This window comes from Bos grunniens, chromosome X (assembly GCF_055505025.1).
Source record: "Bos grunniens cultivar Pamir isolate PY7600 chromosome X, Bosgru_T2T1.0, whole genome shotgun sequence".
In the NCBI taxonomy this organism is placed as follows: domain Eukaryota; kingdom Metazoa; phylum Chordata; class Mammalia; order Artiodactyla; family Bovidae; genus Bos; species Bos grunniens.
Window position 1 is genome coordinate 79492103 of NC_141194.1, and position 14131 is coordinate 79506233.

Here is a 14131-nt window from a genome sequence, read left to right on the forward strand (position 1 = left end):
ATGCCCAGCAGTGGGATTGCTGGGTCATAAAGGCAGTTCTATTTCCAGTTTTTTAAGGAATCTCCACACTGTTCTCCATAGTGGCTGTACTAGTTTGCATTCCCACCAACAGTGTAAGAGGGTTCCCTTTTCTCCACACCCTCTCCAGCATTTATTGCTTGTAGACTTTTGGATAGCAGCCATTCTGACTGGCATGAAATGGTACCTCATTGTGGTTTTGACTTGCATTTCTCTGATAGTGAGTGATGTTGAGCATCTTTTCATGTGTTTGTTAGCCATCTGTATGTCTTCTTTGGAGAAATGTCTATTTAGTTCTTTGGCCCATTTTTTGATTGAGTTGTTTATTTTTCTGGAATTGAGCTGCAGGAGTTTAACATTCTTATAAATTCATGTCAAAAGTAAAAACATGAATTCCTAAGAAAAAAATGTAAAAACTCAGATACAAATTTAGCATTCTAATAATTAAAGAATAGAATTCAGTCTACTGACTTTGAGGCACAGAGTATTTAGTTACAGAAGATATCAATTACCTTACTCTATTGTCAATATAGTCTACTTAGGATTCATCTATGTGTTCTAGAGCTCAAAGAACAAATCAAACCAAAGAAAGAAATTCTCTAATGTCAAAAAATATGTAATTCTGAAAACATAGCTATTTTCCTAGAATTTCTCATTCTAAATCACCATCATTATTGCTCACTTTTCTGTTCTTTTATGTAAACAAAGTTAAATATTTTTTTTCTTTAGTAAACAGTTTTTTTTTCCATTTTTTAAATATACATTTGTTTATTTTAATTGGAGACTAATTACTTTACAATATTGTATTGGTTTTGCCATACATTGACATGGATCCGCCATGGGTGTACATAGTAAACAGTTTTAACAGTAAAACAGTTTAAATAGTTATAACACATCAAAGCTTACACCTAAGGAAAAACATTAAGAAAAGCAATAAAAAGTTAAATATTGAAAGAAAATATATGTGATCTTGCATAAAATTCACAACAATGAAACAATGCTGTAAACAGCAAACTTTCAATAGGAAAAATCATTTTGGTCTTCAAAACTGAATGATCCTGGGTTTTTCTTCATCAGCTTAGAAAATCTCTCATTGAGTGAAAGCTTAGTCTGTGAAGGAGAGAAAAGCTATGACCTCAGGAGGTTAACAATCTTACAAAACACTCATGAAACTTGGTTACTAAAAGTAGACAGGGATGGTTGGAGAAGCCTGTGAGTAACAGGAAGAATAGTGAACTGAAGAAACTGCATAGAGCTCTTCTCTGCAATCCCAGAAGCAGGAAGTAGTTTGATCTATGGTATAACATTGAGGCCACCTCTTGGTTCTTACAGGCTAAATAGTGGCATCAGAAAGCTTTAATTGAAGACATAGGGAAGAAATCATACTGTTAACCCACAGAGTAAGTGCCCATAGTGGAATGAGGATCAGGTTTACTTTTAATGAAGTGGAGATTAAATGCCTTAACTATGCCCAGGAATTTGGTAATCTGCCTTGTAAAGATACCCCTATGCCCTAGTGATTTCCAGTGGGTGTTATTAGTCTATAATCAGATATCTCAGAGATCTCCCAAGACTTAATTTCTAGTTTCATCCTTATATAGACTGCCCCTGAACCCAAGTTTCTTTCTCAATCTTCAAGAAATATCCTTTTCAACACCACCCCAAAACCTAAATCAGAAATACGATTGATACTGCTCTGAGGCCCAAGTGGGATATATTCATTACTCTATACTGCCTATTTTCCACTTTTAGGCCATATATTTCTATGCAGAAAAAAATCTGATTGTGTGTGGAATAGGGTGCTCTTGTTAGTTAAACCTGTTGCTAACTGAAGGTTAGCAAATAACACTTTTGATTTCAATCCCCAGTGTGAAAATCATTAAAAATACATTAGTACATTATTTTGCTTTAGTACATAGTCTCATAAACATGGTTGCCTTCTTTGCAAGTGAGAACCAGGTTGAGCCTGAAGGCCACCAGAGATGTAAACATATAGTACACTGAACTAAATCCATGTTTAACTTGAAGTTCATTTTAAAAATAAGTAATTGAGATTGGCTTATTTCATAGACCTCTGTGTCTTTCACAAAGGCAAAATATAGGAAAGAAATTTCTTGTGTATTAGGGGCTCCAAATAGGCTCTGGTTAACTACATTGTTTTTCTATTCATAAAAGATACCCTTGTAAATACCTAAAATAGACATGAATTTTTTCTTACCATTTCATGAAAAGCGTTATCATACAAATTTATTATATTTACCTGATTACCAATTGCTAGGAAGTTGTATTCCAGGTGTATTCCTTTGGGCTAGTGCTGAGAATGCTTGGTTGGAGCATATGTAGTCTTTAGGGGTAAAGTTTTAATCTCAGGCTTCTTGAGTCTGTCAATTAAGCATAATGTTTCAATTAAAATATATTTGACAGCCATTAATTAGATGAGTAAGTTGAGCCATTCAATTTAACTTTTCTAGGTCTCATTTTCACCAGTTATAAAATTAAGCAGGTATATTCAAGAATCTTCAAGGTTCTTTTTAGTAGTATTAAGATTACAAGTACTGAATCTGGGAGTATGGCGTTTAAGAGGATCATATGTAGGCATTAATCTAGCCTTTTTCATATTGTCACTTCAAAACCACTAGATGAGTTTTTCTGCTGTTTAAATGCCAAAGAAGTTTTACTATTATTAAAGTATGGTCATGCCTATAAGGAGACCAGTCCTGGGTGTTCACTGGAAGGACTGATGCTGAAGCTGAAACTCCAATACTTTGGCCACCTCATGTGAAGAGTTGACTCATTGGAAAGGACTCTGATGCTGGGAGGGATTGGGGGCAGGAGGAGAAGGGGACGACAGAGGATGAGATGGCTGGATGACATCACTGCCTCGATGGACGTGACTTTGAGTAGACTCCGGGAGTTGGTGATGGACAGGGAGACCTGGCATGCTGTGATTCATGGGGTCACAAAGAGTCGGACAGACTGAGCGACTGAAGTGAACTGAACTGAACTGATACGCATTTGGAACAAAAGTAGCCAGTGTCTCTGTATAGAGAGAAAATGGATCAGTAGTTAGCTTGGCCTCGGGGCTGGGGTTGGGCAAGGGAAGGGAGTAGAGGGGAAGAAACTATAAATGGCTACAAAGTGTTTCTTTTGGGGTTAATGAAAATGTTCTAAAATTAGATTATAATGACGGTGATACAACTCTGTTAATATACTAAAAGGGCTTCCCAGGTGGCTGCGAGGTGAAGACTACACCTGCCAAAACAGGAAATAAAGGAGATGTGGGTTCATTCCCTAGGTTGGGAATATCCCCTGGAGAAGGAAATGGCAACCCATTCCAGTATTCTTGCCTGGAAAATGCCATGGACAGAGAAGTCTGGAAAGCTATAGTCCATAATGTTGCAAAGACTGGAAAACAACTGAGCCACTGAGCACACACAAACAATATACTAAAAGCCACATTTAGATAAGTGAACTTTATAGTATGAAAATTAGATCTCAATAGAGTTGTTACCAAAAAAAGAGCTGGAGCATATAGATACATGAGATTTAGTACAAAAAGCAGCTTGGCTATCGAAAAGTTTCATTCTACCATGTAGCAGGGGTATCCTCTCCTAAATGGTTGCTGCTGGGCCTGGTTTTTGCTGTGTATTATTATAACAGCTGTTCATGTAAATAAACAATACAGAAATTTTTTAAACAGATGGCTAAATAGTTCAAGGGAAAATGTTTGCCACATTTAATGTCTTAGTCTGTTTGGGCTGATGTCCCAAAATTCACAGACTGGCCAGGTTATAAACAACAGAAATTTGTTCCTCACAGTTCTGGATGCTCGAAAATCTAAGATCAAGGTGCCAGCATGGTCATATTCTGATGCATGCCCTCTTCCAGATTGCAGACTGTCAACTTCTAGCTGTGTCCTCACAGGGTGGAGTGGGCAAGGGAGCTTTCTGGGGTCTCTTTTATAAAAGCATTTGTCCCATTGGCTCCACTCTTATGACTTAGTCACCTCCCAAAGGCCCTACCTTCTAACACCATCACATGTGAATTTTGAAGTGACACAGACATTCAAACCATAGCATGTAGTCATATTCTCTCAGAGGTAGAGAACAAAAGCCCAAATGCTATATGGTTATCTTGATAGTGTCAGCTAAGTAGCTATAATTTATAACTTTAAATAAGTCAAGTATTTTTTCATTGTTGCTTTTTTTTTCTAGTTATAAATACTGCTCCTACTAGGACCCAACTGGACCAAAAACAATGTTTGACTTGGAAAGAAGAGAGTGCTCTGAGTAATCAAAAAACTGTTGTTTTCTTAATTAACTTTTAGCCATAATTTATCTATCATTGTATTTTTTGGATAATATATCATAGAATGTATAAAGGTTTTTTTGGCTTATTAAACAAAATATATTGCATTTTTATGTTTGAATTTTTATTTATTTATTTATTTTTGGCTGTGCTGGGTCTTGGTTACTACACAGAGGCTTTCTCTAGTTACAGCAAACTAGGCCTAATCTCTAGTTGCAGTGAGCAAGTTTCTCATCTCAGTGGCTTCTCTTGTTATGGAGTACAGGCTCTTGATGATGTGGGTTAAGTAGGTTCAGGTCCCAGGGTCTAGGGCACAGGCCTAGTTCCTCCATGGCATGTGGTATCTTGCCAGATCAGGAATCGAACCCATATCTCCTGCATTGGCAGGTGGATTCTTAACCACTGAGTCACAGGGAAGCCCTGCATTCTTAACTTTAAAAGCAGGTAAGTGTAACATTCTGGATGTGGTAGTTCAGTTCAGTTCAGTCGCTCAGTCATGTCCGAGTCTTTGCGACCCCATGAATTGCAGCATGCCAGGCCTCCCTGTCCATCATCAACTCCCGGAGTTCACTCAAACTCATATCCATCAAGTCGGTGATGCCATCCAGTCATCTCATTCTCTGTCATCCCCTTTTCCTCCTGCCCTCAATCTATCCCAGCATCAGAGTCTTTTCCAATGAGTCAACTCCACGCATGAGGTGGCCAAAGTACTGGAGTTTCAGCTTTAGCATCATTCCTTCCAATGAACACCCAGGACTGATCTCCTTTAGAATGGATTGGTTGGATCTCCTTGCAGTCCAAGGGACTCCCAAGAGTCTTCTCCAACACCACAGTTCAAAAGCCATCAATTCTTCGGCACTCAGTTTTCTTCACAGTCCAACTCTCACATCTATACATGACTACTGGAAACACCATAGCCTTGACTAGATGGACCTTTGTTGGCAAAGTAATGTCTCTGCTTTTGAATATGCTATCTAGGTTGGTTATAACTTTCCTTCCAAGGAGTAAGTGTCTTTTAATTTCATGGCTGCAGTCACCATCTGCAGTGATTTTGGAGCCCAGAAAATAAAGTCTGACACTGTTTCCACTGTTTCCCCATCTATTTCCCATGAAGTGATGGGACCAGATGCCATGATCGTTTTCTGAATGTTGAGCTTTAAGCCTTAAGCTTCATTCTCCTCTTTCACTTTCATCAAGAGGCTTTTTAGTTCCTCTTCACTTTCTGCCATAAGGGTGGTATCATCTGCATATCTGAGGTTATTGATATTTCTCCCGGCAATCTTGATTCCAGCTTGTGCTTCTTCCAGCCCAGCATTTCTCATGATGTACTCTGCATAGAAGTTAAATAAGCAGGGTGACAATATACAGCCTTGACGTACTCCTTTTCCTATTTGGAAACAGGCTGTTGTTCCATGTCCAGTTCTAACTGTTGCTTCCTGACCTGCATATAGGTTTCTCAAGAGGCAGGTCAGGTGGTCTGGTATTCCCATCTCTCAGAATTTTCCACAGTTTATTGTGACCCACACAGTCAAAGGCTTTGGCATAGTCAATAAAGATGTTTTTCTGGAACTCTCTTGCTTTTTCGATGATCCAGCGGATGTTGGCAATTCGATCTCTGGTTCCTCTGCCTTTTATAAAACCAGCCTGAACATCTGGAAGTTCACGATTCATGTATTGCTGAAGCCTGGCTTGGAGAATTTTGAGCATTACTTTACTAGCGTGTGAGATGAGTGCAATTGTGTGGTAGTTTGAGCATTCTTTGGCATTCCCTTTCTTTGGGATTGGAATGAGATGTGGTAGGGAGAATTCTACAAATGGCCCTTAAAGAGTTTTCTCAGGACTGTGAATATGATATAACATCCATGAATATATTACCTTATCTGACAAAAGAAATCTTAAAATTTGTGAAAGTGAGGTTGCTCAGTCATGTCTTACTCTTTGCAATCCCATGGGCTGTAACCTACCATGCTCCTCTGTCCATAGGATTTACCAGGCAACAGTACTGAAGTGGGTTGCCATTTCCTTCTCCAGAGGATCTTCCCAACCCATGGATAGAACCTGGGTCTCCTGAATTTTAGGCAGATGCTTTACCATCTGAGCCACCAGGGAAGGTACTAATAAATTGACTTTAGGTGGATTATACTAAATTATCTGGGTTGGCCTAATTTAATCACCTAACAGAAACAAAAGAAGAGGTAAAAGAGGAAGTCAGAATAATTCAAGGAATGAACTGAACATGACATGCTGTTGATGGTTTAAAGACGGAGGGTGCCCCACATGAAAAGGAATTCAGGCTATCTTGCTTTCCAGGTGGCGCTAGTGGTAAAGAACCCAGTTGCCAATGTAAGAGACATAAGAGACTCAGGTTCGATCCCTGGATTTGGAAGATCCCCTGGAAGAGGGTATGGCAATCCACTCCAGCATTCTTGCCTGGAGAATCCCACAGACACAAGAGCCTGATGGCTTACAGTCCATAGGGTCTCAAAGAGTCTGACACGACTGAAAGGACTTAGCACACACACTAGAAACAAAAAGGCTACTGGCTAATAGTAGCAAGAAAACAGAAATGTCATTCCCACAACCTCAAGAAACTAAATTTCCCCCAACAACTAGAATAAGCTTGGAAGCAGATTCTTCCCCAGAGCCTGGAGATAAAAGAGCAACCCAGAGCCAGAACCTTGTTTTCCCCTCCCTAAGACCCTAGGTGGAAAACAAGCCAAACACAGCTGGATATCTGAACTACAGAACTGTGAGATAAGTGGCTACTATTTTAATCTGCTGTTTGTAGTAATTTATTTAAGCAGCAGTAAGAAACTAATATTCTAGAATTTTAAAGAATTTAACCTTATCTTTACTTGTACCTATAGAGAGGCAATATGGTAGAATAGAAAGCCCACTGGTTTTGTAGCCACACAAGCCAAATTTGAACATATATTGAAATTTTGAATTATATTGTTAGTTGTATGACTTCAAGAAAGTTAATATACTCTGTTGAGCTTATTTTATTCATCTGTAATATGGAGATGTTCATAGCTACTTCACAGGATTGCCGGGGATTAAATTAAATTACAAATGTAGAATGTTCAACAGTGCCTAGCACATGACAGGTACTCAGGAAATGTTAGCTATTATTATTAATCTGCTTCTATATCTGCAGCTCTTTCAACCCTACCACCAATGCCTTTGGTAGGGTTGAAAAACTCATATTCACAGTCCTGAGGAAACTCTTTTGTAAGACCCATTTTAAAGGGAATGTAAAAGCATTCTTACCTTTCATGCTCTAGTTCTGAAAGGATACACAAATGCTTCTGATAATCATCATTGGGCAAAGTCTTTCATGATTAAAACAGGTCATTTGGAATACTGAAATTTACTTAATATATATTATTATTAAAGAGCAGAAGGATTTTAATCTTAAGATTGAACATGAGGAATAGTACTGGATTCTTCCAGGTGACAATTCTTGCATGCTTTAAGTAGAAAGGATACAACATCAAGACATGTATACTTACCATAGGAAAATGACACATGGGAATCTCAAATACAAACACAAAATGGAGCCAGAATTTTCTGATTCTACAGTAGGATTGTTTATAAAAATTGTTATGGATTGTTCAGAATCAGATTCTAGAGGCTCCTACTAGAAGTTACACCCATTTTTGTTTCATTTTTTCTCCTAAAACTAATTAAAGTTAGTAGTAGAGATGTCTGTCTGCAATTACCTTTCACATCTTTGAAACTTTTCATAGGACAGGTTATCATTTTCTGGTGATATCTAAATGGGAAAGGTTAAAACCAGTCATACAAAAGCCTTCCTTACTCAATACAGGTGCTTATTTTCTATACTTTAAATTGACTGACATTTCAGTAACAATATTCTCTTTGCCTGATCCTCAGTATAACATTCAATTTCAGATTCCACCCCACCCCCCATTCATGAATGCAAGAATGTTAAAGACTGTACCCTTAAAGATTAAGCAGTCCAACCTCTTTACATAAAAAATAAGGAAACGGGGATTCAGAAAAATTAAATTACTTCCTCAAGGCCTTATAGCTAGTAGTGACCCAGAAGAAAACTCTTAAGATCTAAATATGGCCTGATACTTGTCTGGATCAAGGGGAAAGGCAGTGATGGTAGATAAAATCCACAAAGGTATCCTCATAATCTTTATAAAATAGACCTGTGGACTTGACTGTATTCAAGATAGCTAAGTGAGATAGCGAGCGGTATTACCTTAATAACTTAATTTTAGAAAGTCTCACTTCTACTCCAATCAGACGTTTCAAGTAAAAGTTAGGATTTTTTTTGTTCAATACTCAACTTAATCCCCTTATTCCTGTAATTACTGTGACAACATAGATTAAATCCACACCTGGTCAATTAAGCAAACCAAAGAATGATCAAAACATTCGATTCAAATGTTAATTGGCCCCATCACTACATAACTAAACTGGTTTCAGTGCATCCAGTTATATGTAGCTGGTGGTTGGTGGTCCAGCATTTTTTTGTGTGAAGTCCTATCACAGTTACAGTTTGTAGGTGGATTTGGTATTAAGAGACTTACAAGTAATATAGTAGCCAAGAAATCTGTAGAGCCAGTAGATTATAAAAGCAGAATAACACATAGAGATACTCTTAAAAGTTAATGTTTTCAGAGCAAATATTTTTTGTTAGAAAGTTCATGTTTAGGTTGGAAGCATATGTTAATATTTACAAGTAACATGCTACTGAAAGCAACCTTGAATTCAAGATGCTTGTGTGTCTAATGGCAGTGACTCTGTGAGTTAAATAAACCCTTACATGCCCTCATCTTATACTCTATGGGCAAGACTAGTTAACAAGGTCCCTGCCAAAAGCTTAGGAAAGATAAGAATGCCACTAGAATGGAGGTATAATTTATATGGAAGCCAGTAGCAATCGCAACAGATTATCAAAGTGCTTACCTAGGTGGTAGTGAAGCCGAAGTTAGAGAAGTGAGAATAGAAGCCATGGAAATATAGGGAAAAAAAGAGTAGGAATTAACAGAAACTATTGGAAGAAAGGGATATTAGCTTAATGTGATCATTCCTAAAATAAGTTGGTCAATGCCATTTCCTTCCTTAAAGTCTTTCAATAGTTCTGCATTGCCCTCTATATAGAATCTCTACTCTAGCATGGCTCATGTTCCATGATCTGGTTCCTGACTCTACCTCTCCACTCTCACCCCTCAACAGTTCTGCCTACACACTTTATACTTGAGCTCAACGGCTTTCAAACTAATTTTTAAAGTGAAAGAATCCCTAGTTTCAACAAAATCTTGGTTTAAAAATCACTGCACTCTGGCCAAACCAAGTGAATTGCAGTTTACCAAATATGCCATGTTTTCTTTCACTCCTATACTTTTACACTTGATAATTCCTCTGACAGGAGTACCTTTTTCCACCTTTTCTGCTTTGCTTACTCATACTCAGCCTCTGGGACTCAACTCAAACACTATCTACTCTAGTATGCTCCCTGACCTCCCTAGATGGTTCGAGATTCTTTCGACTATGCTGCCATAGTACCTTGGGCATACCTCTAAAAGTTTATGCTGTGCTTCTCTCTGTCTCTCTCCCTGCCCCCACCCTTCACTCTCTCCTTTCCTTCCTTTCTTTTTTACTTTCTTAAAGATTCTTTCTCAAGTACATAGCACATTTCTAGCAAATAGAGCCCAGTGACTGCCAAATGATTAAATTAAATACAGCAAAGAAGTAGAGGAAGAGGGGACTAAGAAAAAGCCATTGAATTTGACAACAAAGAAGTAATAAATTTCTGAGAGTAAAATTTAATAAAATGGTAGGAACTGAGGCCAGATTCAAGAAATGAATGGAAAATAGAAACACTTGTTAGGTTTTAACTGTATCTGGAAGCCTGTTAGATTGCAAGGGTCCCCAACCTCTGGGATCCAGTGCCTGATGATGTGAGGTGGAGCTGATGTAATAATAGAAATAAAGTACACAATGAATGTAATGCACTTGAATCATCCCCAAACCATCCCTGACCCCCCAAGTCTGTGGAAAAATTGTCTTCCATGAAACTGGTCCCTGATTCCAAAAACATTGGGGACCACTGTGAGGTTTTGTTCCTATTTAAAGAAAATTCATATTTACCCCATATTCTAAAGGGGATTTCTCACTTCACATTGAAAATCCCTTCAATAATGAATGTGTATACATATATGTATATGTGTGTGTACATACATATGTGTATAAATATTTTATATATATACATATTCTGAATCACATAAAATTAATTAGAATGCAAGAACTTTTAAGGTTCTTATATTAATATTGCCATAATGGACATTTAGTGATTTTAATGGATAATTTTATATATTATCATACTGATGATAAAATAATAAGAACTCCAATGTATAGAATGCTTACTACAATCTAGTTTTTAGTCTAAAATATTTTGCATATGTTTCAGTTAATCATAATGACAACCTACAAGGTCAGTATCATAAGCAAGTTTTAAAATGTACTAAAGTAATAATCAGTATAAGTATATGCCAACAAAGGCTGCAGAAAGAAAGCCTATTCAAGTGAAAATCTGTAAAACCAGTTTCTTTGTCATAAATTTGAAAGTGCTGATACTTACACTTCGATTCATGTTCCTTGAATCACTTCTTTGCTGCATATGCTTCCATAAGTATTCACTCCTTCTTTTCATTGCAAAAGTCCTAATATGAATCATAAATGGTAATACTTTAAAAAGCAATCAGTTATTTTGAAAGAAATTATTATTGTGAATGTATATCTTCAAGCAGTATTATTTTATTGTACACATTTAAACATTTGACTTAAGACTGGTCATTCAAGTTCAGTTCAGTTGCTCAGTCGTGTCCTACTCTTTGCGACCCCATGAATTGGAGCACGCCAGGCCTCCCTGTCCATCACCAACTTTCGGAGTTCACTCAAACTCATGTCCATCGAGTCGGTGATGCCATCCAGCCATCTCATCCTCTGGCGTCCCCTTCTCCTCCTGCCCCCATTCCCTCCCAGCATCAGAGTCTTTTCCAATGAGTCAACTCTTTGCATGAGGTGGCCAAAGTATTGGAGGTTCAGCTTTAGCACCAGTCCTTCCAAAGAACACCCAGGACTGATCTCACTTAGAATGGAGTGGTTGGATCTCCTTGCAGTCCAAGGGACTCTCAAGAGTCTTCTCCAACACCACAGTTCAAAAGCCATCAATTCTTCAGCGCTCAGCTGTCTTCACAGTCCAATTCTCACATCCATACATGACCAATGGAAAAACCATAGCCGTGACCAGACGGACCTTTGTTGGCAAAGTAATGTCTCTGCTTTTGAATATGCTATCTAGGTTGGGCATAACTTTCCTTCTAAGGAGTAAGTGTCTTTTAATATCATGGCTGCATTAGACGCAATTAAAATCCAGTATAGTGTTTTGATAAGTGATTTTCAGCTTGTGATTAATTACTTCAGATCAGATCAGTCGCTCAGTCGTGTCTGACTCTTTGCGACTCCATGAATCGCAGCATGCCAGGCCTCCCTGTCCATCACCAACTCCCGGAGTTCACTGAGACTCACGTCCATCGAGTCAGTGATGTCATCCAGCCATCTCATCCTCTGTCGTCCCCTTCTCCTCCTGCCCCCAATCCCTCCCAGCATCAGAGTCTTTTCCAATGAGTCAACTCTTCGCATGAGGTGGCCAAAGTACTGGAGTTTCAGCTTTAGCATCATTCCTTCCAAAGAAATCCCAGGGCTGATCTCCTTCAGAATGGACTGGTTGGATCTCCTTGCAGTCCAAGGGACTCTCAAGAGTCTTCTCCAACACCACAGTTCAAAAGCATCAATTCTTTGGCACTCAGCTTTCTTCACAGTCCAACTCTCACATCCATACATGACCACTGGAAAAACCATAGCCTTGACTAGACGGACCTTTGTTGGCAAAGTAATGTCTCTGCTTTTCAATATGCTATCTAGGTTGGTCATAACTTTCCTTCCAAGGAGTAAGCGTCTTTTAATTTCATGGCTGCAGTCACCATCTGCAGTGATTTTGGAGCCCAAAAAATAAAGTCTGACACTGTTTCCACTGTTTCCCCATCTATTTCCCGTGAAGTGATGGGACTGGATGCCATGATCTTCGTTTTCTGAATGTTGAGCTTTAAGCCAACTTTTTCACTCTCCTCTTTTACCTTCATCAAGAGGCTTTTTAGTTCCTCTTCACTTTCTGCCATAAGGGTGGTGTCATCTGCATATCTGATGTTATTGATATTTCTCCCAGCAATCTTGATTCCAGCTTATGTTTCTTCCAGTCCAGCATTTCTCATGATGTACTCTGCATAGAAGTTAAATGAACAGGGTGACAATATACAGCCTTGATTTAGTCCTTTTCCTATTTGGAACCAGGCTGTTGTTCCATGTCCAGTTCTAACTGTTGCTTCCTGACCTGCATATAGGTTTCTCAAGAGGCAGGTCAGGTGGTCTGGTATTCCCATGTCTTTCAGAATTTTCCACAGTTTATTGTGATCCACACAGTCAAAGGCTTTGGCATAGTCAAAAAAGCAGAAATAGATGGTTTTCTGGAACTCTCTTGCTTTTTCCATGATCCAGTGGATGTTGGCAATTTGATCTCTTGTTCATCTTCCTTTTATAAAAGCAGCTTGAACATCAGGAAGTTCACAGTTCACATATTGCTGAAGCCTGGCTTGGAGAATTTTGAGCATTATATTACTAGTGTGTGAGATGAGTGCAATTGTGTGGTAGTTTGAGCATTCTTTGGCATTGCCCTCTTTGGAATTGGAATTAAAACTGACCTTTTCCAGTCCTGTGGCCACTGCTGAGTTTTCCAAATTTGCTGGCATATTGGGTGCAGCACTTTCACAGCATCATCTTTCAGGATTTGGAATAGCTCAACTGGAATTCTATCACCTCCACTAGCTTTGTTCATAGTGATGCTTTCTAAGGCCCACTTGACTTCACATTCCAGGATGTCTGGCTCTAGGTGAGTGATCACTCCATCGTGATTATCTGGGTCGTGAAGATCTTTTTTGTAGTTCTTCTGTGTATTCTTGCCATCTCTCTTAATATCTTCTGATTCTATTAGGTCCATACCATTTCTGTCCTTTATCGAGCCCATCTTTGCATGAAGTGTTCCTTTGGTATCTCCGATTTTCTTGAACAGATCTCTAGTCTTTCCCATTCTGTTGTTTTCCTCTATTTCTTTGCATTGATCACTGAAGAAGGCTTTCTTATCTCTTCTTGCTATTCTTTGGAACTCTACATTCAGGTGTTTATATCTTTCTTTTTCTCCTTTGCTTTTCACTTCTCTTCTTTTCACACCTGTTTGTAAGGCCTCCCCAGACAGCCATTTTGCTTTTTTGCATTTCTTTTCAATGGGGATGGTCTTGATCCCTGTCTCCTGTACAATGTCACAAACCTCATTCCATAGTTTATCAGGTACTCTATCTATCAGATCTAGGCCCTTAAATCTATTTCTCACTTCCACTGTATAATCATAAGGGATTTGATTTAGGTCATACCTGAATGATCTAGTGGTTTTCCCTACTCTCTTCAATTTATGTCTGAATTTGGCAATAAGGAGTTCACGATCTGAGCCACAGTCAGCTCCTGGTCTTGCTTTTGCTGACTGTATAGAGCTTCTCCATCTTTGGCTGCAAAGAATATAATCAATCTGATTTCAGTGTTGACCATCTGGTGATGTCCATGTGTAGAGTCTTCTCTTGTGTTATTGGAAGAGGGTGTTTGTTATGACCAGTGCATTTTCTTGGCAAAACTCTTAGCCTTTGCCCTGCTTCATTTT

General features: G+C 38.6%; 1 protein-coding gene across 1 annotated transcript in view; it reads right to left on the reverse strand.

Moving 5' to 3' along the window:
• Positions 1-1035: 1035 nt before the first annotated feature.
• LUZP4 (leucine zipper protein 4) overlaps positions 1036-14131 on the reverse strand; it is a 40054-nt gene continuing 26958 nt past the window's right edge. The window contains 4 exon segments of the mRNA XM_086387141.1: positions 1036-1128; positions 2279-2399; positions 8049-8101; positions 10946-11027. Coding sequence (XP_086243267.1) covers positions 1036-1128; positions 2279-2399; positions 8049-8101; positions 10946-11027 — 349 coding nt within the window.